At 46.2% G+C, this 23328-nt stretch overlaps 1 protein-coding gene across 1 annotated transcript in view; it reads right to left on the bottom strand.

The window, feature by feature from the left end:
- Positions 1-23003, bottom strand: part of sorcs3b (sortilin related VPS10 domain containing receptor 3b) — a 63657-nt gene extending 40654 nt beyond the window's left edge. The window contains exons 1-2 of the mRNA XM_061837741.1: positions 22578-23003; positions 1703-1770 (exon numbers count right to left, since the gene is read on the bottom strand). Of these exons, the coding sequence (XP_061693725.1) occupies positions 1703-1770; positions 22578-23003 (494 nt within the window). The remainder of the gene's footprint in view (positions 1-1702; positions 1771-22577) is intronic.
- Positions 23004-23328: the final 325 nt, after the last annotated feature.

Genomic DNA, 23328 nt, shown 5'->3' with positions numbered 1-23328 from the left:
CAGTGAATGAGTTAAGGAGTGCCACAGTCGCCCGTGCACGTTCATTCGTTCATGGAACAGGATAAAGAGTCAAAAACAAACAATTATGAAATAAGAACACTCGCAAGGAGCTGCTGGAGATCACAGACACGCGCAGACTAACCAGTTATCCATGACTGCAGTTCCCCAACCCTAACCCTAAAGAAACAAAGACAATTTCGTCAAAAATGCAACTTTATTAGAAAGTGCACAAGGGATATCCGATACTTGACACTTGGTCTCAGACTTTCAGAAGGAACGACCGTGCATTTCTTCTCCCGGCTTCGACCGGGAGATGCTGAGTCTCGCTCTGTCCTAACCCTAACCCTTAACTTGGAGTTTGCATGTTCTCCCCGTGCCTGCGTGGGTTTTCTTCGCGCACTCCGGTTTTCTCCCACATCTCAAAAACATGCGCCATTAATTGGACACTCTAAATTGCCCCCAGGTGTGATTGTGAGTGCGTCTGTTTGTCTCCATGTGCCCTGCGATTGGCTGGCAACCAGTTCAGGGTGTACCCTGCCCGTTGATAGCTGGGATAGGCTCCAGCTCTCCCCGTGACCCTCGTGAGGATAAGCAGCTAAGAAAATGAATGAATGGATGGATGGATAGAGGCAATCAGTTAATGTCATTCCATTTTGTTATGTTTTAAGATATAGATTTTACAAGCGCGTCACGTTACATGTTATCAAGATACCTGGGAACCTTTTTAAATTGTGGAAAAATAATGTTTCATCGAATATCTCCCAGAATAAATTCATGAAAATCACATCATTTAAATTATAATTACAGAATCCTAATTCTAATCTTTTTTTTTTCTTTCTTTTTTGTCCCCGATGTGGCTGCACGGCTTCCATATTAAAATAGTCAGCCGTTGTTTTCTCCAATACTAAGACTGGCGTGGGTGATTTTTTTTTTTTTTGTTTTTTTGTTTTTGTTTTTTTTTTATTTTTTTTTTTTTCACGGTTTTCTACCCACAATCCTAAACCTCTATGTTCATATCAAATCATTTTTTTTTTTTAAATTGAACTGTCATTGAACACCAGCAATGTCGTGCTTGCATGACTTGAAATGAAATTTGAATGTTTTGCTTTTGTGTGTGTGTGAAGTGCTGGTAGCAGCAGGCAATGCGGTCACCATGTTGAGCAGACACTTTTTTTTTTTTTTTTTTTGTTAGTCCCGCTAGCAAAGTTAATGTGCAAATGGATAAAAATAATAAAAAAAAAACCTCTCCTGCTATCCATCTGCTGCTACTGCGTTACCATCTCCACGCAAACCTCATTTTTTGGACGCTCACGACTTCTGACAAGTCACGGTATTTTCAAGTAGTTTATTAAGTCAGTCGGAGAGTAGTACCCGGTGTCTCTCGGAAATAAAGTGTTTTGAATCGTGAGGGTTGACAAAAGTACTCTCACTGTGTACTAATGTCGTAAAATGCAAAATTAGTAAAGTACACATACCAGAAAAATCTACCCGTGTATACTGCTGAGTATAGCTTGGGTGCTTTTATTAAAACATACATCATACAGGCTAGCAATGTATCTTCATTCTTTATACTCTGGCGAGCGCGCTATAAATCACGCCGGATGTCCATGAATATATTTTCCCCAGCTTTGTGTTTTTACACGTTTATCTAATTAGAGGCGGCGGCGGCCCGCCGTCTTGATCGGATTTCTCGGGGACGTACCTCCACAGAGAGCTTTCGGTAACGGCGCCCAGGTTGAAGTCGTACAGCTTGGTCAGGATCAGGATCACCTGCAACGTGAGGGCATCGTTTTGTTAGGTGGGGAGTGGAGAGTCGCATTATCTCGTGCAATTTCCGACAGGAGCTCTTGGAAATCATTTTTTACCGGGGGGGATTCAGGTCCCAAAGTTAGCTTAATTTCTCAACAGGAAATTTGGTAGGAACATCTATCATGAGTCAACCAAAAAAAAAAAAAACATGTCTGAGAAGCCTTTTTCCTCCCCTTCAGTCTCCATTTTCATGTCATTTTAGTCATTCGCAGGCATTTTTCCCAAACAAACTTGTCCCAGAGATTTTGTCCGGATCATTATGGCAAGCAGGGGTAATCTCCCCCCCCCCCCCCCAGGAGCTTTTTCCAACTTCACCCTGTGAATTACAACAAATCAAATAATAACATATTGCTTACTTTATAGTGATGATCTACAACAGCTGCCACCCCTCATTTATCCATCCATCCATCCATCCATCCATCCATCCATCCATCCATTCTCTTCAAAAGTAGCTTTGGCAGGGATACCCAGACTTCCCTTTCCCCAGCCACTTCTTATAACTCTTCCGGAGGGATTCCGAGGCGTTCCCAAGCCAGCCGAGAGGCATAGTCTCTCCAGTGCGTCCTGGGTCATCTTTGGGGTCTCATTCCGGTAGGACATGCCCGGAACACCTCACCAGGGAGGCGTCCGGGAGGCATCCGGATCAGATGCCTCAGCCACCTCATTTGGCTCCTCTCAACGCAGAGGAGCAACGCCAGCCCCTCCCGGATGACTGAGCTTCTCACCCTATCCCTGAGGGAGAGCCCGGACACCCTACGGAGGAAACTCATTTTGGCCGCTTGTATCCGGGATCTTGTTCTTTCGGTCACAACCAACAGCTCGTGCCCCGAGGTGAGAGTAGGAACGTAGATGGACTGGTAAATAGAGAGCTTCGGCTTTGGACTTAGCTCCCTCTTCACCACAACGGACTGATACAAAGTCCGCAGCACGTCATTTAGTTAAAAAAAAAAAACCCCAAACCATTTCATGATTTTTAACATTTGCTTACGGCCGGCACCATTTGGACTCAATGCCTCCACTTTCTGCGCATGTTTTTGCATTGTAGCTCCAGTGTAACCCTTTGCAGAGAACTCGTTACATTAATCTAGTCTCGAGGATTTCCACTACAGTTTTCCCAACCGAAACTGAAAGGGAGCTGTCACCGAGGTGAACTGCGGCGGGATGAACGTGGGAAAGTTGACCCTACACATTGAAGCCGATTTCCTGACAAGCTATGAAGGCCTGGCTAGGTCGCCACCCGGCTAGCTAGAAAGAAGGCAGCCAGGATTTCCATCACCTCCAACTTTGGCCATGTTACGCCGAGGGATCCTGGTTAAAGCAAGACATTTTAAAATTAGAAGAAGAAAAAGAGAGAGAAGCTTCATCCAAAACCTGCTACTCTCGTTACAGTTCAAATGAACAGTCTTCAAATAATCACATTGGATTATTCATTTGTTGGAGTGTGATTTCGGAATAATACAAGGAAGTCACGATTGGATTCTGTTCCTTGGAATACAAAGAGAAAATAAGAGATTTGGAGGGTGAGCCTGAGCCTTAGTAATTAAGCTTAAAGACACACGGAAGTTTTACAGCTTTGTATTTGTGCGTTGAAGCGGGAATTGGCCGACTGAGCCACAACGTGTGAGTTTGTCATGAGCAAGAATGGACCGCGGCCAAGAGGGGAGTGGCCTGGCCTTGTGGGGGTCTCATCTCAGACACCTGTCAACGATCACAGCCGTTTCGCAGGAGGCGAAGTGATTAGTTCAAGTATTTAAGTTGGAGTTTTGTCACTGGCATTTGCCAGTTCGTTGCCTTGAGTTAGTGAGTTCCGTTCACTGCCAGAAAGTGTAGTGTGAGCTACCCTCCGCACCATTGTTTAGTCCCGTCTTAGTTCATGTTTCCAAGTTTGTGTCCTAGTCATCAGACCTCGCTTCATGTTTTTGGACTTTGCTTATGGCCAAGTGTTGTTGTGCCTCTGCCTTCTCGGACCGCTTTGAATAAAACTACGCGTAACATCATGCCCTCGTCTCGGAGTCCTGCATTTGGGTCCAGGCCCGTACCGTTGCCGGAGTCAGTCAAGTTGGTTTAACCACATCTAACTAGTCTGCGTGTTTAGTGTCAGCTCCACACTCCTTGCAAGTGTTCCCATTTTGTATTTGTGTGTTTGGCTGCTTGTCCTTTTCAGTAAACGACTTAAAGTTCATTACAGAGGGTGACATTCCTTTTTTTTTTTTTTTCCCACTTGATTTGAGCGGGCAGCATATCTGAAGCCCGCTTTTACGTGAAGTCAAATTTTGGCAATCGACACAAAGCAGAACGACAATCCACCAGGCGAGGGTTAGACAGCAGTGTCACAGATTATCCTCGGAAAAACATTACCTAAAATTGGCCACGTTTGCGACCCGGCTCCAATTAATTCTACACGGCTGCCACACATCTTCCTCTGCTAAGGTGTCATCTCGGTGTGTATCACAATGACAAGGCTGGCTCGTGTTGTGACTTAACGTCAGCGTGCTGGCACGTGAACAGAATCCACGCGCGAGTTGCATGTACGTGAACGCGTCTCATTTGGAATGACAACCACAAAAAAAAAAAAAATTAAACAAAATAGTCTGCGCAAAACATAATTGTTCAGTGAACAATGAAAATGGCTCCGCGATGCTTTTTCATACGCTTGCGTCTGTTAGCGGAACGTGACGCGGTTGGCTAATTGGAGGACGTCCAGTACGCGCGTGTTCTTTTGGACGACGCGGTTTCTGGGGAACCAGAATTGTGGCCCATAAAAAGGCTGCCGAGGCGCAGAGGGCGCAGTGAAATGGTGTGCAAACACATTATTGTCACTCCAATGGTATTATAAAAGACCACCCCGTGGGGATGATCATAACTCAGCCGAGGAAGTGGTGGTGGGGGGGGGTTGTTGGGGGTTCAGAGAGAGGCTGGAGGGAAGGAGGGAGTTGGAATAACAATCGAGGAGGAGAAACATGGCATATCAGGGCTAAATTTCATAAAGCCTGGAAGATGGGTCACAAGCTCAATTACAGTTAGTTTAAACACATTAACCTTGCGGGACCCGCTGAGCGACTCATTAAAGCGGGCGGCTGGGAGGGGGAAAAAAAAAAAAAAAAAAAAAAAAAAGCCGCGGCGCATTCGGCGGAACAAAAGACGCGTCTTTAAGGCGGCTTTGGAGACGTTAAAAACCCAATTGACCCGCCGCTGCAGCCTTCAAACGCGGCCCGTGCGCTCGGCCGGGACTGGCCACATTACGGGTTAATTAACCAATCGCGCTGGGAGATCATCATTTGCATAAATAAATGCGTCATGTCTGCCGGCGGTGGGGGGGATTCGGAATCAATTTGGTGTATAGATTCGCTTAAACGGCTGTGATGTCGGGGGCTAAGTGCCTACGCTTTGAGACGGAGAGGAAAGGGCTGTTGATCGTTTTGTCTACTTGCCGCGTCACTTCTTCTTCTTGTTCTTCTTCTTCTTGCCGGCCTCACCATTGTTTTATAAACTTTGCCCTTCATCCTGGTGGATACTCTTCTGTCACATAGAACACCAGACACCTCCCGCCAACAGTTTCGCCCCGCTAGGACCCATTTCTTCACTTCCTTACCACACTCACCATTGCTCTGGATTTTTTGACCCGAAGTATTTGAAGTCATCCGCCCTCGCTATCGCTTCTCTCGAGAACTTCACTCCCATTCACGCACATATATTCCGTTTTACTTCGGCTAATCTTCAATCCTCTCCTTTCCGGTGCGTGCCTCCATCTTTCTAACTGTTCCTCCGCCTTCTCCCTGCTTTCACTGAGGATCACGATATCTGCGAACGTCTTGGTCTGGGGGGAATCCAGTCTATCCTCGTCTGTCACCCTATCCATGACTACCGCAAACAGGAAGGGGCTCAGCGCGGAACCCTGATGCACTCCCACCTCCACCTTAAGTTCTTCTGACACACCAATGGAAAATCTCACTGGTGTTCTGCTTTCCCTCATACTTGTCCTGTACTATTCTAACATATTTCTCCGCATGCAGTACCACAGTCCCTCTCTTGGTACTCTGTCATAGGTTTTCTCCAGATAAACAAAGATACAATGTAGTTCTTTCTGACCTACTCTGTACTTTTCCACGAGCATCCTCAAGGGAAATAGTGCATCTGTTGTATTCTTTCTAGGCATGAAACCGTACTGTCGCTTGCAGATACTTACTTCTGTCCCGAATCTACCCTCCACTACTCTTTCCCATAACTTCCTCGTGTGGCTCATCATCTTTAACCCGAGTCAAGATTGATTGATCCGAGAGTGGCAAACTCATTTATTGCGGATTAACTGTAACGTTTATGGCTTTCCATTACGGGGATTTAATCGGACGTGGTGCAAAGTTGGTTGTGGAGCCAAAAAACTAAAAACACTGAGGGTCTTTCTCGCCGTCCCTATCTGCCGTCATGTTTGCGCTTCTGGCTCATTAACAAAAGGCGACACCCCCCCCCTCCCCCCTGAATTGGGTCAGCAAAGAGCTACCTCGGAGACCGGCAGACTAGCGAGGCAGATGACTGTTTGCGTGATTTGTCCCTGAGTGGAAACATCAAGAGTACTTCGCCGGAGACCGTTTCCACGTCTTCCCCTGTTATTGATGTGCTCGGGAACCGCGGACGCAGTCGATGGGGACCCGCTACTATATATATGCAAATGGGAGCGGGGCGCATCACCAGTGCCGCAAAATAACACGACAAATGAAGCCAAATTAGTCACACAAAAAAAAAAAACTACGCGTTTGTGCAGCGGCCAGGGCTTTTTATGCAAATAAAGGGGGACAAACGGGACCAAAGACCGGCTCCCGGTATAATTCCGAAAAGCTTCCAGGTAAATAGCGTTTCCCGTGCATCTCTTCGCTCACTTGCAAACATGAAATTAAGTAAGAACCCGGCGAGTGCAAATGCAGTGCATTTATTCATGTTTATGTTTTATTGATGTGCGCAAAGGGGGAGCTTTTGCCCCGGGAAAGTCAACCAATCATTTTCTTCAAGATGGGCTCCCCGTGCACCCTCCAAGCGGTTGGTTTTAACTCATCCGTTTATCCAAATATTCTATTCTGGTCTATCTCTTTTTTTCCTCTTTCTTCGCCAGCTTTTCTCACTTGCGTCACAATTCCGGCGAGGAATACACACACACACACAAAACAGAAAACATTAAAGGCCTGTCAAAGTCATGTGCCCTTTGACCCCCGCGGGCTGAAAGCCTCCATGGCAACAAGCATGTCGCAGCCGCTCATCCGAGCGCTCTTACATAAACATCCCGGCGTGCAGGCAGCACATGCGCCGCGCCGCGATGACTGCTGGACCAAATCAAATCTTTCAACAACAACAACAACAACAAAAAAAAAAAAATCCATCAATCCTTTTTTTTCCCCCCCCAAAACAAAAATTTTTAAAGTGCTTTTTGGTGGGACGTGAGAGGCATCTCAACGCCACTTTTTTTTTTTTTTTTTTTTTTTCTCCTACGCGGCCCGCAATTTAGCTATGATTCATATTGCGCGTAGCGCAATACGGCTATTAATAAAATGCTGGTGCACTTTCTCGAATAACTCGCTTCAAATGGAACTTGTTGCTCACTCTGCCCCCAACGCACCGGTAAAGCCTCATTATGGATCCCCTTCAAATATTATTTCTCTTTAATTGGCCAGTCGGGAGGCAAAAAAAAAAAAAAATGGGAGGAAAAGACCTTCCCATTGTGCTTTTGCCCCTTTTCTCCAAGGACGGCGAGCGGCGACTTCCGCACGGTTTTCCAGCCGGAAGCAGAGGCGGGCGACTCGAGGTTCTAAATTAATTTCCAGGGGACCACCCCCACCCCCACCCACCAGAGCCGATACGAGTGATTGATGGATCCGTCAAAACACCCACTGATACTTTATTTGCCGTACCGTTTGGCGGCGTCCGCAAAGCTTCACAATATTTACATTTCTCATGAATACTCATAAGCTTTGGTACGGTACACGTATGGGTAAACATTCCGCGCGAGGGACCTTTTGGCTGAAAAGCGGAGGACTAGCGAGTCACTCCAAAGGTGTCAACGTGCGAATGTCGTGAGATCCGATCGAGGCGAACGCCCGTCTCCTCGTCAGCTGACTTCAGGTTCGTTAGAGCAAGCGGAGACGGACTGAATTAAACATGACCGCGTTCAAACGTGCGGCTCGAACCCATCACAGCGGGTTCAGAATGCAGTCAAGCTAAAAACCACAGAGGAACCACAGGAAGCCTTTTTTTTTTTTTTTTGCCCCAACAGAACACGAACGACCTTAGGTCACCATGTCTGCAAAAATCTACTCTATATACAGTATATATATGTATGTGTATATGTATTATATATGTGTTGAGTTTCCTCCATAGTACTTGCATTGGAACAGCGAGGTGGTACACTGAAGACATTTGGGTTTCGGATCAAAGATGGAACATGAGATGAATTAGGAAATCGCCTTCCCAAAATAAATGATAGGATACAAAATAAAATCCATCTGTCCATTTTCTTTGCCGCTCATCCTCGCGATTGTCGCGGGGAGTGCTGGAAAATTGCATTTGTGATTGTCATTATCACGCAGTTATGGCGGTTATATCACTTTATCGAGGATGTATCGTGAGTAAGACACTTTCAGAGAAGTAACAAACATAAAATATACAGTGTACGGTTGTCACTATCAAATATTGTTTGAATCTATGATTAAATCAAAACAGTTGTTGATTAGATGATCGATTTATTTTCAACACTACTACATCGTGTAGTCCCCCCCCATAATTACCCAAAAAAATAGATCATAGTTTTAGGTTGCACTTTTGTTATTAATTAATTATTAATAACTAAATAAAATGGATGTATGTACTGTAAATAAAGCAGATTCACAGCTAGCCTTAATGCATTTGTGGCTTTTATCAGACACCAAAAGCCGGGCTCGAATCTTGGCTCATCTCGCCGGCCTTTTAGCGCCTTTGTTGCCAAAGTCGTTCAGTCGCAAGGAGCACAAAGTAATTCCCACGACCGCCGGCCATCATGAATTAACCAGCTCATTAACGTCATTTTCTCGCACATTAAGAGCATCGCGGGAACTCGCAGAATTTTCCAAATCAATCCATTTGCACGGATTTCATTTAGGCCCGGCAGAGGAAACCGAGGTGCTCGGCAAACGTCGGGAGAAAATCGAACCGCGAGCGTCTCGCGGATCCGCAAAAACAAACATCCTTTGAGAAAAATGGCGTGATTGAAGGCAGGCTAATTGGACCAAATTGATTGTTTGTACTTTTCCCGAGTGAAGACAGACGCCGGTGAGGGGCTTTTTTTCATCAAATTCAGCCTAGCGCGTGTCCCGGGAGACCACGCGTCGTCGGCCGCGCGCGTAGGTCTGCTCATCCTCGGGATTCCTGAGCGCGAGAGGGTTCGCTAATCAATTCGGTCCATTATGTGGGGGGCGGAAAATGAATGAAATGGTCCCGACGTAAGAGGGTTTTACTTCATATGGCGATCCATTGTGGGAATCCGATACGGTACAAACAATAACAGACAATAAAAGCGCTGTCTGCCGTTAAATGATGTGATTGCCCTCCCGCCTGCGTTGGGGACAAACGGCGAAGAATTCGGTTTAATGGACAAAAAAAAAAAAAAAAAAGCTCGGTTTCCGTGGCTTTTTCAACAGTTGGCGGGGAAAAATGGTACCATGACGCCACAACTTCTTCCTGGTTCTCAGATGGTGCAGCTAGCAAGACGCCGTTTGACGTCATTTGCCAGACATCGGAGAACTTGAGAAACCGGGCTAAATGGCTTGAATGAGGAGTCATCTGAAAAGGTGCTACGCGGGTTGAACCGCAAGGAATGGACACCCATCGCTAGCAGTAAATTACTTTTCAGCAGGTAGGTTGATTCCAAAATAGACAATGTGGAAATTCAAGTGATTACAGTTCTGATTATTGAGGGATGTAATTCAGGCGAGAAATAAATTTTAAACTGCCTGAACCTTGCTCATGGTAGATGTGGCCTAAATGTCGGCAAACTAGCATAAGCCTACCCTTTCAGTGGTGACAAATAGCGTTTGATTTCCAATCTATTTAGCTATGCGAGATGGTCCATTTCCTTCCTATCCAACTACGCTTGAGCCTGATTTTTCTGTTGCTCGGGTTAATGGCACCGATCTTTTGACAGAAACGGATTGAGTGCGTTAGCATTGCCTACACTAGAGCTGACGTTAGCTTAGTGAGACTAGAGCTAGCTAGTCTTGGTTATTAGTCATATAAACAGCAGTCAAAAGGGGACTGTATTATGGAATCATGACTTGTACCCAGTAAATCTAATTGTTATTTTTAGATTTGTATTTCTGACCTATTTCACCCGCTGCATTTTTATTTGTGTGAATTGTTGTGTCCGCTACCTGTCCCCAGAGTAATTGACAAGTATAAATCGTTTCTTTGGTAATGACGCGGTGCGTCCATGAGGGAAAACAGAACGCATGCTGTCTTGTCGGAGATCGCGTGTGCTTTTGCAGTTCGCAGATTCTAGACTCTCAGTGCTGCCACCCCCAGTCGTCATGGTAACGGGATCCTCACTCGCTAGTGGCCGAGCAGTTATGTGGTCGCTCCCTCAAGACGAGAAACCGTGTCTCGTAATTTCCGGTCTACAAGCCGCGACTTTTTTTCACACGCTTTCAACCTTGCGGTTTATACGACGATGCAACTAATTTGTGCATTTTTTTTTTTTTCTAACGGTCGCAAAGGGGCACTCGAGCGGAAAAGGTAAGAATGAGACCGGTGGAATATATGTGCAGAGGAAGTGACTTATACCGGCCCTGTTAGCGCCGTGCTAGCGTGTTGCTGCTGTGTTACTGGCGTGTCTCAGTGATATTTACCGGTTTTATTTTAACCGGCTCTATTAACGTTAGCACTAAAGCAGCGCTAGCATTAGTGCTAGCGTTAGCCCTACAGCCGCGCTAGCATTAGTGTTAGTCTTAGAGCTAAAGCCGCGCTATCATTTGTGCTAGCGTTAGCTCTAAGGCGGCGCTAGCATTAGCGTTAGCGCTAGCATTAAACTCTTTCTGTGTGTCTTTCTAAATATGTCGTGTTTCAATGCAGGTTTCAATGGGCACTTGTGGCTTTTGCTCAGCTGCGGCGTACGTATGTACCAAATGGTATTTCCTTTACAAATGTACAGTTTTTTGTAACCAGGTGCACTCTGTAGGCCGAAAAAATAATGAAAAGAATATATGTTAGTGGGACACCCTTTAACGGATTGAAATTGTGAAAACAAATCCATGAAGTCGCCTTCTCAACGACGACGTAACCCCTTAAAGTGACTTTCCTGAAGGGATGTTTTTTTTTTTGTTGTTGTTTTTGTTTTTTCCCAGGTACAACCTACTTAGCATTTTAGCGACATTGAACAGAACTCAGTCAAAACGTTTCGGAGGGCCTCAGAGCAGAGAAGCCAAATGGATTTGCTTTGTGTTTTTCTGGCTGACTTATTTGCATTATGCAAAGAGGAGCGGGGGAGGGGGGGGGGGGAACTGGCTTGACTCTTAAAAAAAGGTGAACCGACATGAAGCGTAATCTCATTTCGTTCAGACGGTGTTTTGCTGTGTTTTTTTTTTGTTGTTGTTGTTGTTGTTGGAAGAACTGCACAATCGCATTCGGCGCTTCCAAAATGTCGTTTTAGTTTTGAAGTTCACAGGGTGTTGGTCACATTGCTTTATAATTCAGGGGGGCAGCAATTGTTTTGAGAAAGGCTGACCTACTTTTTTTTTTTTTTTCCCCTCCTAATACATTGCGTTACTTTCACCGGGGCGTTTCATTTGACTAATTGCATGAATACAACTGCAGAGAAGCACGCAATTGCATCAGTCTGCAGACAAACAACCGAAGCAAAGCTCTGAAGGGTTCCGATTGTCAAGGGAAAAGATTTTTTTTTTTTTTTTTTCCCCCCGAGCTCATCGATGACAGTTTGACGGTAAAACGTGCCCATTTTTATCTCATTTCGATGAGAGAAACGCACTTCCAGCTTTAATCGACGGATGGCGTTTGTTATTCAAAGTCATTTTGCATTTCCGTTCAAATTCGGTTTAACGTTTTGTGCGAATCATTTCATATCAGCTGAGGTTTCATCAGTCGGTGTGTGCGGATTTCCATCCAAATGGAAGGGGCGCATAATGCAGGAGCGCGCCAACTCATTAAAAGTCCAGGTTGATTTATTTAAAAATATCTTTCAAAAAAAAAAGAGAGACAGAGAGGAAGTTACAAATAAAAAGCTAAATGAAAAAGTAATCTCCCTGGCGGATGGATTAAAGAAATATAATAACCTTGATCGTCATGTACACCAGTCATAATTGCACAAATCGCAACGCTTGAACACGGTGACCCCAACAAACGGACACTTTCAGGAATAGCAAAGCAGTCCACTCGACACGTACGCGCCCCTTTGGAGCATTAATATTGCACGGGTGTACAATCAAAGTGTTATATTATTTAATGACACGAAGTGGAACAATTTGCCGTTCAACCAAAAGTCGTCTGTCGAAAAATTTGCCTCTGGTGTGAACTCGGAAGCTCAATGTTTATGTCGTGTGACGTCACACCAGAACTCGGGAAACACAAACTGTTGCGCTTTTGGTGCACAATGAAAACAACATAGTTTAAAAAAAAAAGAAAAAAAATTCTGCGTCTTGGCGGCACGGTGGATCAGCGGTAAAGCCTTGGCCTATCAGTTCTGAGGTCCCGGGTTGAATCCCAGACCCTCCTGTGTGGAGTTTGCATGTTCTCCCCGTGCCTGCGTGGGTTTTTCTCCGGGCACTCCGGTTTCCTCCCACATCCCAAAAACGTGCAACATTAACTGGACACTCTAAATTGACCCTAGGTGTGATTGTGAGTGCGGCTGTTTGTCTCCATGTGCCCTGCGATTGGCCGGCAACCAGTTCAGGGTGTACGCCGCCTCCTACTGCCCGTTGTCAGATGGGATAGGCTCCAGCACTCCCCACGACCCTCGTGAGGATAAGCGGTGAAGAAAATGGATGGATGGATGGATGGATGGATGTCAAACTCTGTTTTTGTCAAGGACCACATTGGAGTTCTGGTTTCCCTCATTCGGTCGTTATGGCTGTGAAACCATAAAAATCTTTGACCGCCTCATCATATTTCCACATGGAATTTATGAACTAATTTTGGAATCAGAAATCAAGGGGAATAGGTTTTTCCAACTATTGTTGTTTGGGAACACAAAAAATGCTCACAATGCCTCATTGTTATTATTAATGAGATGGCAATTTGAAATTTTGGTCTGGATTTGAACAAGAATCATGGAGGTTAACACGCATGGTTTGCCTTTGCGGGCCACATAAAATCGTCTGGCGGGCCGTGTCTGGCCCCCGGGCCATGAGCTTGACACCTGTGAATTTGACACTCAAAATTGCCCGAGGTGTGATTGTGAGTGCGGCTGTTTTTTTTCTTGATGTGGTCTGCGATTGGCTGGCGACCAGTTCAGGGTGTACCCTGTCTCCTGCCCGTTGTTAGCCGGGATGGGCTCCGGCGCTCCCCGCGACCCTTGTGAGGATAAGCGGCAAAGAAAATGGATTGATGGATAAATTGCCCCTAAGTGGGATTGTGAGTGCGGCTGTTTTGTCTTCATGTGGTCTGCGATTGGCTGGCGACCAGTTCAGGGTGTACCCCGCTTCCTGCCCCGTTGACGGCTGGGATGGGCTCCAGCACTCCCTGCGACCCTTGTGAGGATAAGCAGTTAAGAAAATGGATGGAATTCTGCAAATTGCGTTAGTCCGTGGGTGCCAAACAGTAAGTATGCGGGGGTCCACTGTAATTGACTTTACATTATTCCTAAAGAAATATTTTTAGATGTACCACGGTGGGCCAAAAATTACAAAAAAATGTCATACGTTAGGGTTATTATTGTTGTCGTATCCCTATTGATGAAGATTCCCATTTAGCCCAATAATCATCCGTCAGGCTAATGCGTCTGTCACATCCTTCGGCAACAAAAGCGTTTGATTTACATGTTGCCATCGTATCTCAATAACCTTGGATCCATATCCGTCACCCTCCTTTTATGAACTCGTTTTGCTTTTCGAAACAAAAGCCACCCGTCATTTTAAAGGATTTCCGACCGAGAAAGCCATTGAGTCAACTTTGGCGGTGGGGCTTTAAAAACGTGTCACTGCGTGTCAGGGAGCTCTCCGTCATCATCAGTGATTTCGCTGCAGCCTTGTGCGGCGCTTTAGGTTGCACTTCATCCCCCCCCCCCCCCCCCCCCAAAAAAAAAAAAAATGGTTTTTGTCACATCAAACTTACGTGTGCCGTGTTTTAAAAATGACGGCAAATGCGAATCGCGCGCTGGGCTGGATAACAAGGTTAATATGACACATCCATCCATCGATTTTCTTCACCGCTTATCCTCACGAGGTTTCGCGGGGAGTGCTGGAGCCTATCCCAGCTGTCGACGGGCAGGAGGCGGGGTACACCCTGAACTGGTTGCCAGCCACTCGCAGGGCACATGGAGACAAACATTCGCGCTCACAATCACACCTAGGGGCAATTTAGAGACACAAATTGATCTTTCCATTTTCTTAGCCGCTTATCCTCACGAGGGTCGCGGAGAGCGCTGGAGCCTATCCTAGCTGTCAACGGACAGGAGGCAGGCGGGGTATACCCTGAACTGGTTGCCGGCCAATTGCAGGGCACATGTAGACAAACAGCTGCAGTCAGAATCACACCTCGGGGCAATTTAGAGCTGATTCTGATTCTGAAGTTGCAATAAATTCTATCATTCCTTTTCTCAGCTGCTTATCCTCACGAGAGTCGCCAGGAGTGCTGAAGCCCTATACTAGCTATCATCGGGCGGGGGGGCGATGTACACCCTGAACTGGTTGCCAGCCAATCGTAGGGCACATGGAGACAAACAGCCGCTCTCACAATCACACCTACGGGCAATTTAGAGTGTCCAATTAATGTTGCATGTTTTTGGAATGTGAGAGGAAACCGGAGTGCCCGGAGGAAACCCGCACAGGGAGAACATGGAAACTCAACACAGGCTTTACCAGCTGCTCCACGGTGCCACGTGAGATTTACACTTCCACCCAAATAAACGCTTAAGAAGATCAACTTGAAATTAAAACTATAGAAAGGTGTTGTCATGAGCAAGGTTTGGCCACTGTCAAGAGGGGCGATTCTGGGCCTTTTTGATCCTGTCCTGTTGAGTTTGTTAATTTGCCCCATAGTCTTTGGACCTTGCTGCATGTCTTTTGGATCCCGCCTAGCCTAGCATTTCTGTACCTCTGCCTCGTCGGACTGCTACACCACTTATGACCCAGTTTCCGGAATAAACCGCATTGAACATTATGCCTCCGCCTCGAAGTCCTGCATTTGGGTCCGCCCCCGTACCAGAGGTTCTTGACAGGTATGGACAATTAAATTTGGTCCAAATATCCTACATTAGAGCCTTCAAAGAGCAAAATACCTGTAATTATAAATGGGAGGCAGTGGAGTAATGTAGAGGTTAGCTTCATTTTAAACAACGGTGGAAAAGTAACGAAACGCTGCGTAATATTCAATATTTCTGTTACGGTTCTCCCGTTACATCGGTTTATTGTTTGCGCTCTACACAGACAAGTTGCAACATACGGGAGAGAATATATCAAAATGAATTTTGTGGTATGATGTTTGTATGCGTTTGTGCTCTGCATGTCAGGGAGATTTACCGAAATATTGAATACAAACGGCGGCACGTTGGCCTCGCAGTTCTGAGGTCCCGGGTTCGATCCCGGACTCGCCTGTGTGGAGTTTGCATGTTCTCCACGTGCCTGCGTGGGTTTTCTCCAGGCAACTTCGATTTCCTCCCACATCCCAAAAAACATACAACATTAATTGGACACTCTTAATTGCCCCTAGGTGTGATTGTGAGTGCGTCTGTTTCTCGATGCTGGCAACCAGTTGAGGGTGTACCCCGTCTCCTGCCCCTTGACAGCTGGGATAGGCTGCAGCACGCCCCGTGACCCTTGTGAGGATAAGCGACAAAGAAAATTGATTGATTGGATTGAAACTTAGATCCATTTGCCCATCTATGGCATTTAGCATTTTATGTTAGTAGACTTTATAGAACGGTTCAGTTCAATGTTTTTCCTGTTTTAAATATACAGTGTTCAGTTATGGAATGTATCCCCCCCCCCATGATAAATGCAGTGTTATTGTTATGAATGTGTCAAGAAATGTACATTGAGATGAACAGTCAAAACAAAATTGATATAAAATTGGGTACGGAAGTGTAAATCCAGCAACGCAGAGAAGCGCTCATCAAGCGTTAATCAAGTCCTCTCCTGATGTGACTTTCAAACTCCCAAGTCCCCCCCCCCCCCCACAATCAAAATAACGCATAAATTTGTTTTCACAACCTAATCACAGAGTTACTGCCGACCACCAATCGTTATGAAACTAATTAATCACATGCAAACTTGTCAACTCGCGTTCTGCGCCCGCTTTGTGGCTTTGATTAATTAATTGAAGGAGGGAAAAAAAGCATCGAGGCGGAGGCAAATCAAGCAACAAATGCCAAATTGAAAGTAGACCTTGATATGCACTTTGGGCTAAAACTAGTCTAAGTGCAGACGACGCTGACGTAAAGCATGCACGCGTCCGACCGGCACGAATGATTCATGGGAAAAAAAAAATTTTAAAAAAGGGACTGCGAGCATGTGCTTCCAGGGGCGTAATGAAACAGTATTTTTGGAACGATTTCTCGAGGACCGGGAGGGGGCAAGGCAGGGTCACTGTAAACCCGAAGCCAGCACCTTCAAGGTAAAGCGCGGCAAACTCCGGAAAATGAGGGCCACCCTCTCGGCTGCGCTCACCCGCTGTCTACCTCTCGCTCGGAACGCGTTTCCGTCAGCCGTCAGCGGGGCCTCGCCGGCTCCACGGCGGCTGGATTAATGAACACGTGCGCCGCGCTGACAGCCGGAAGAACCGCCGTAATGGGTCAGGGAGACAAAAAAACAAATCAAACTCCCCCCCAAAAAAATATATATGTATCTTGACACAGCGGTGGCATTACCTCGACGAAACAAAAAAATATCAAATGAGCAACGCTTTGTGGATTGAAAATAATTGCACAGCTTTGCCAAAGGGTCGTTTGATGCTAACCAACAATGAAAAATGACATAGATGGGCTATCAAACAGCATTGGTGCCACGGTGTTCGAACACAATATTCTATCTCTCTAGCTCTCTCTCTCTCCCTGGTCCTATCTGTCTGTCTGTCTGTCTGTCTGTCTATCTATCTCTATATCTATCTATATTTGTGTGTCTCTATTATACTGCCCTCTGATGTCCAGAAGGAGCAGTGCAATGTCCATTGAATTGAGGCAAATGGAATTTGGAGAAAAAAAAACTTTAATTCTTGACATTTTATGTAATTATGGATTGTTTCGATGAAGTAAAATATGATAGAAACGCGACGCTAGTTGCTTTTTGTCTCCGAGGGTTAGCGGACTTGAATATTTCGCAGGGTTCCAAAGTCGGGCCGGCAATCGATTGCGCCGATGATTAAGCGGCAAAGGGCGGCGTGTAGTGTCACCCGCGTCACCTGCGATGTGACCGACCAGCAGGGAACCTGTCACAGTTGCAGTTTAATGGATCTTTATAGCAATCTTTTATTTTTTAAGTCTCACATATGACACGACTCGGTGCCCTGCTTGGCGAGCACCATTCAAGAGTCAAGTATAGCTTTCGAGGATTAGGCACAAAGTGCTCCTATTCATATTTTTTTTTTTTGTTTTGTTTTAATGTTGCCCTGTGACAGCACAGCGGACGAGTGGTCAATCGCCGATTTATTTTCTACAATGTGCAAAAGCGCAGCTGGAGGCGTTACTGGAATTGGAAACATGTTTACAGTATGTGGAACGACGAAGCTTTTAACCTGAACGTCATAAATTTGTCAAACATGATGACGACAACGTCGTTGGTGTCCGTCAACAAAAATCTATCCCGAGTTTGACATCCATGTCAATTTTACAATTTTGAATAAATATGATGAGCTATATTTTTTTGGGGTAGTTATTGGGGGGAAACTACACAATGGAATAGTGTTTAAATTGATCGATCATCTAATCAACAACTTCTTCTTTTCCTTTCGGCTTGTCCCATTAGGGGTCGCCATAGCGTGTCATCTTTTTCCATCTGAGCCAATCACGTGCATCTTTCTCTCTAACGCCCACTGTCCTTATGTCCTCCCTCACAACATCCATCAACCTTTTCTTTGGTCTTCCTCTCACTCTTTTGCCCGGCAGCACCCTTCTACCAATATACTCCCTCTCTCGCCTCTGAACGTGTCCAAACCATCGAAGTCTTCTTCTCTCTCGAACCTTTGTCTCCAAAACATCCAACTTTGGCTGTCCCTCTCATGAACTCATTTCTAATCCTATCCAACCTGCTCACTCCGAGCGAGAACCTCAACATCTTCATTTCTGCCACCTCCAGTTCTGCTTCCTGTTCTTTCTTCAGTGCCACCATCTCTAATACGTACACCATGGCCGGCCTCACCACTCTTTTATAAACTTTCCCCTTCATCCTAGCGGAGATTCTTCTGTCACATAGAACACCAGACACCTTCCGCCAGCTATTCTAACCTGCTTGGACCAGTTTCTTCACTTCCTTACCACACTCACCATTGCTCCGCATTGTTGACCCCAAGTATTTGAAGTAGTCCACCCTCGCCATCTGTTCTCCCTGGAGCTTAACTCTTGCTCCTCCGCTCCTCTCATTCATGCACATATATTCTGTTTTACTTTGGCTAATCTTCATTCCTCTCCTTTCTTTCTAACTGTTCCTCCGCCTGCTCCTTGCTTTCACTGCATATGACAATATCATCTGCGAACATCAAGGTCCAAGGGGATTCCAGTCTAACCTCGTCTGTCAGCCTATCCATGACTACCGCAAACAGGAAGGGGCTCAGCGCGGATCCCTTATGCAGTCCCACCTACACCTTAAATTCTTCTGACACACCTACGGCACATCTCATCACTATTCAGCTGCCCTCATGCATGTCCTTTACTATTCTAACATATTTCTCCGCACGCAATACCACAGTTCCTTTCTTGGTACTCCGTCATCGGCTTTTGTCTCGGTCTACAAAGACACAATGTAGCTCCTTTTGACCTTCTCTGTACTTTTCGATGAGCATCCTCAAGGCAACTAAGGCATCTGTGGTACTCTTTCTAGGCATGAAACCATACTGTTGCTCATCATCTGTGTTCATCATCTAATCAACTACTGTTTTGATTTAATAATAGATTCTAACAATATTTGATAGCGACAACTGTACACTGTATATTTTATGGTTGTTACTTCTCTGAAAGTGTCTCCAGACTGAGCATTACTTACGATACGTCCTCTACAGTATCACCGCCAGTGATATCACCGCCATAACTACGTGATAATGACAATCACAAATTTTCCATTACAGGAAGCCACAGGAGGGAAATGTTAAAATATTCAAAGCGCTCGTCGCTGATTTCAACTATTCAGCATCTGAATCGGTTTCAGGTCAAGCGTGTGCACAACATCTGGTGCAATATAATACCTTTTGGCTGAAATTATAAAAAAATATATATACCATCAATGGCCTAAGATGAAAAACTAGGCTAAAAGGATTTGTTTTTTGTTTTTTTTGGGGCGTTCAATGCACTTTCCCATCATCCCCGCAAAAAAAAAAAAAAAAAAAACCCCGACACGCCGGTCAAGGGCCTGTGCGAATTGGGATCGCCTTCCATTTGATTTTACGGATCAAAGAGCCTCCGTGCAAGCAGCCGTTAAATGGAACGCGGCGTCTGTCTAATGAAGCGCCTTTTAAACACAGGTGTCCTCCAGTGCCTTGCCATTTCCCAACCTCCTGTTATCGTCTATTCATAAGAACGCGATTACATGCGGCAAATAACGGCCCGCCCGAAAAGTCTCATCTGGAGAGGCGAGAGAACGGACGACGGAGCTGCTCGATTGCTTCGACTCGTTTCAGCTTTGGACAAAACGAGGACAAGACGCTCCATCCCAAAGACGTGCGGACTTCTTCTTTTTGTTTTTTTTTTTTAGTGCGACATAAAATGTGTAATTGTGGCAATAGAACCAAGAGGGAGGGCGAGGGTATCAATAAGGCTTGGTCCTTATCGACATCGCGACGTTGCCGCTCTGCTTTCTTTCCAGGAGGAGCAGCGGCCAAATCCCGTCAGGACCAGCAATTTAGTTACATGCCAATAATATGATGATTACCCAACTCTCAGCTGGAGGGAGGGAGGGATGATGAGGGTCAACGAAGTCCCCCGAGAGCCACATGAGCTGATGTGCTTAAAAACGAAAAAAAAAATAAAAATAAAACGTAAATTAAGAAAGCCACATGGGTCATATCACATCGAAGTGAAGCGGAAGATTGAAATATTGATTCAGGCAGCGAGACATCAGCAGCCAACTGCTGCCTTTTTTTTTCTTGACACATTTAGTAGCACACACGAGCTCATATCATGAGCGATATTTCCAGATTGTGTTGTCAGCGCACACACACACACACACACACAAGGGATGCCCATGATTTATCAATTTGTCATCAATCATTTTGATGATCACATAGAATTCGCTCTGTGCTCAGGACCAGAACCAGGGCAATATTTTCTCTCCAAATTGATCAGAATCAGAATATTCCTTTTCTCCATCCCTTAACCGGCACGACATTAAATTAGAACAGTAAACCGATAATGGTTGATGGGAACATTATGCAGCACAATGGAGGACCCAAAACGACAGGGGACCCGACATGGAGCCAGAGTGGTTTTTACTTTCATTACTTGGCATCCGGGAGCGGACGCCCCGACGAGTTTGTTGCCTGAGAAAATAATGTCGAACTGTCGACATGAAATAAAATAATTGGATCTATTCTACTGGGCCTCTGCCTAGCATACGTGGCTAACGTTCTAGTGGTTCTGTAGATAGATAGCTCGGGGTCTTAATATGCAAACCACTACATACATTTTCATCGGGATTCATTGGCCTGCAAATATTGGTGTGTTTTCAGGCACGTCGAGATCCATCAAAACCTGATTCATTTGTCGGAATAATATCAATATCAATGAACAATAAAATACGTCGGAGTCAAATGGATTCCAGTATCGCTTGTGTTTCCCTGAGACTCGGCTCGAGAGCGTGGACCTTTCCGACCTGTCAAAGGTGGAATGAGTCACCTCCGGGGTCGAATAATTGCCCCCATGGAGTCCCGTTTTGGAGCCTGTTCATTAAGACACAGTTATGGACCCCTACTTGAGACCTGGTACACGCAGTTAAGCATGAAGTCGCAGGGGAAGGGAGTCCGTGATCCGTTTTCAATCAAGGCCGGACCAACGCAATTAAAGTCACGATGCTTTCATGTTGCAAACAATCCCAGAAATCACACCGTTCCGGAAAGTCCGATTTGCGCACTGATTGGTATCAAATCTGAACCGCTTTTTCCATTATACCAATCGCGCCACCCACGAGCTATCACATCCCATCTTTACGAACATCAGAGGATTCCCCCCCCCCCCCCAAAAGTAGAGCGCGGACCACCGCAATGAAGTAATTTTCCTTCAAATGCCCCCCCCCCCTTTTTTTTAAGATTGGATATATTATCAGTCATTTACATCGGATGTAGCCGGATCTCCGACATCTAGTCGTAAAATGCCATCAATTTTCCCGCCGCAGCCTCGGGAGCACTTTCGGGACTGCGGGAAGGCTTCCGAGTGCATAAATCTAAAATTATGCGCCGGAGAGAGTGACAAGCCCATCAGCGACGATCCAGTGAGCGCTGTCCCACGGTACAAAAAGGGCCATCTTTGCTCAAGACTGTCTCACGGCAGCCGCATATTTCACCGCGTCGCCCGCTAATCAGATCATATCAGGTGCTCTTTAAGGATTTATTGAGTGTGTGGGGGGGATTGCATCAACGGGGATGTAAAAAGGACATAAACCTCAAAAGTGAATACCACAAGGATGGGTTCTAAGGATATCTCAGTTCTGCAAAGTAATATTTGCATTTTGGGGATAACGTAGTGCTATTTTTACCCATTTCTAGGCCACCGATACATTCCGACGTGGTCCCCTTGATTAATGTCGCTGCCTCACACAATTGTGTCCAGTGAGCATTGGCGACTACCGGGAGGGGGGTGGGGCATCAGAGGAGCTCCCTTCTATTTGTACAAGTGTCGTTTTAAAAAAAATAAAATAGTGTAGGATTAGTACAACTCTCCACGCGGAGGCGGGCGGGGCGGGCCATCAAACTCAAGTGGACCCCCCCCCCGTTGACGAAGATGAATTCCCCCCCCCCCCCCCCCCAAAGGTCAAACTTTCTCATCTTGATTGGAGTTACAGTGAGAGACGCCGCTTGATTGTTTCCATCCATAATTGATGGAGCGCGATTGCCTCCCAAACACCTGCCAGACCATAACTCCACTGTCATAATTCAGGCGGCGGGGGGGGGGTTAAATGGGCATTTTGAAGTCGAGCTGGAATAAATGATGGCACCCGAGCAATTTCCCTTTAAGCACGGGAATGGCCCCCGTTTTGGTGAGCACGTGCCATTAAATGCTGCATCCAGAGCAACAAACACGACACGTGTTGCTCCTTTCAAAATGCGCTTTTTGCACAATACCAATTTAAAAAAAAAAAAAAAAAAAAAAAAAAAATCAACATTCAATCTCAAATCCAGACTTCGAAGTGATCATCGCGGTCGAGTGCGCGCAAAGTGCTTCAACTCACGCTGCTGTTGTGTCCGGACCAGTGCACCATCGCCTGGTTGTGCGCAGAATCCCCCGACAGAGCGAAGGTGGAGGTGTCCAGGTGGGGGTCGCTCTGCCTCGGGTAAGAACCTTTGGCTTCGTCGCCCGCGCGGCGGGATTCGGCTCGAGAGCCGGAAACCCCCTGGGCGCTCCTTTTACGCACGTGCCTCGTGTCAGAAAATGCGTCTTTGGGTTCGGTTTTCGGTGGCTCGTTCCCAAGTCCCGCCTTTTCACGCCACTTTTGCTCGGAGTTAACGTCCGAAACTTGCAGCGAGACTCCGAAGCGAGGCTCGGGGCGGTGGAACCTCCTGTCCGCCGCGGGACCGACACCCGCCCGAGCCCCAAACTTGGCGTGCAGGAGGAGGGCAAGCCAAAGGGAAAAAGTGCCGCACGACCTCAGTCCCATTGTGCTCGATTCTTCCACCCGGGGAGTCAGTCGCAACTTGTCAAATATTCACAGCCGCGTCCGCGCGCGTTAAAAATGAGAAAAGGAGCCATTCGGCGAGGGTGGGGTTGGGGTGGGGTGGAACCGCTCGCTGTATAATCCAGGTTCTTGGTCAAAGTGACAGAGCGGTTGGGGAGGTGCCGCGGCTGCTGCGCGTCAAGGCGGGCGCGCTGATGGAGGGAAGAGTCAGCAGCGCCTGCTGGAAGAAGCCGCGCTTGCATCAGTGCACGCTTGCGCGGATGCGACAAGTGCAGGGGAAAACATCGTTATATATAAATCCCCCCCC

Source organism: Syngnathoides biaculeatus, chromosome 12 (assembly GCF_019802595.1).
Source record: "Syngnathoides biaculeatus isolate LvHL_M chromosome 12, ASM1980259v1, whole genome shotgun sequence".
NCBI classification, from domain to species: Eukaryota; Metazoa; Chordata; class Actinopteri; order Syngnathiformes; family Syngnathidae; genus Syngnathoides; species Syngnathoides biaculeatus.
The sequence above is the reverse complement of the archived record's forward strand: the minus strand, read 5'-3'. Positions and strand labels throughout refer to the sequence as shown.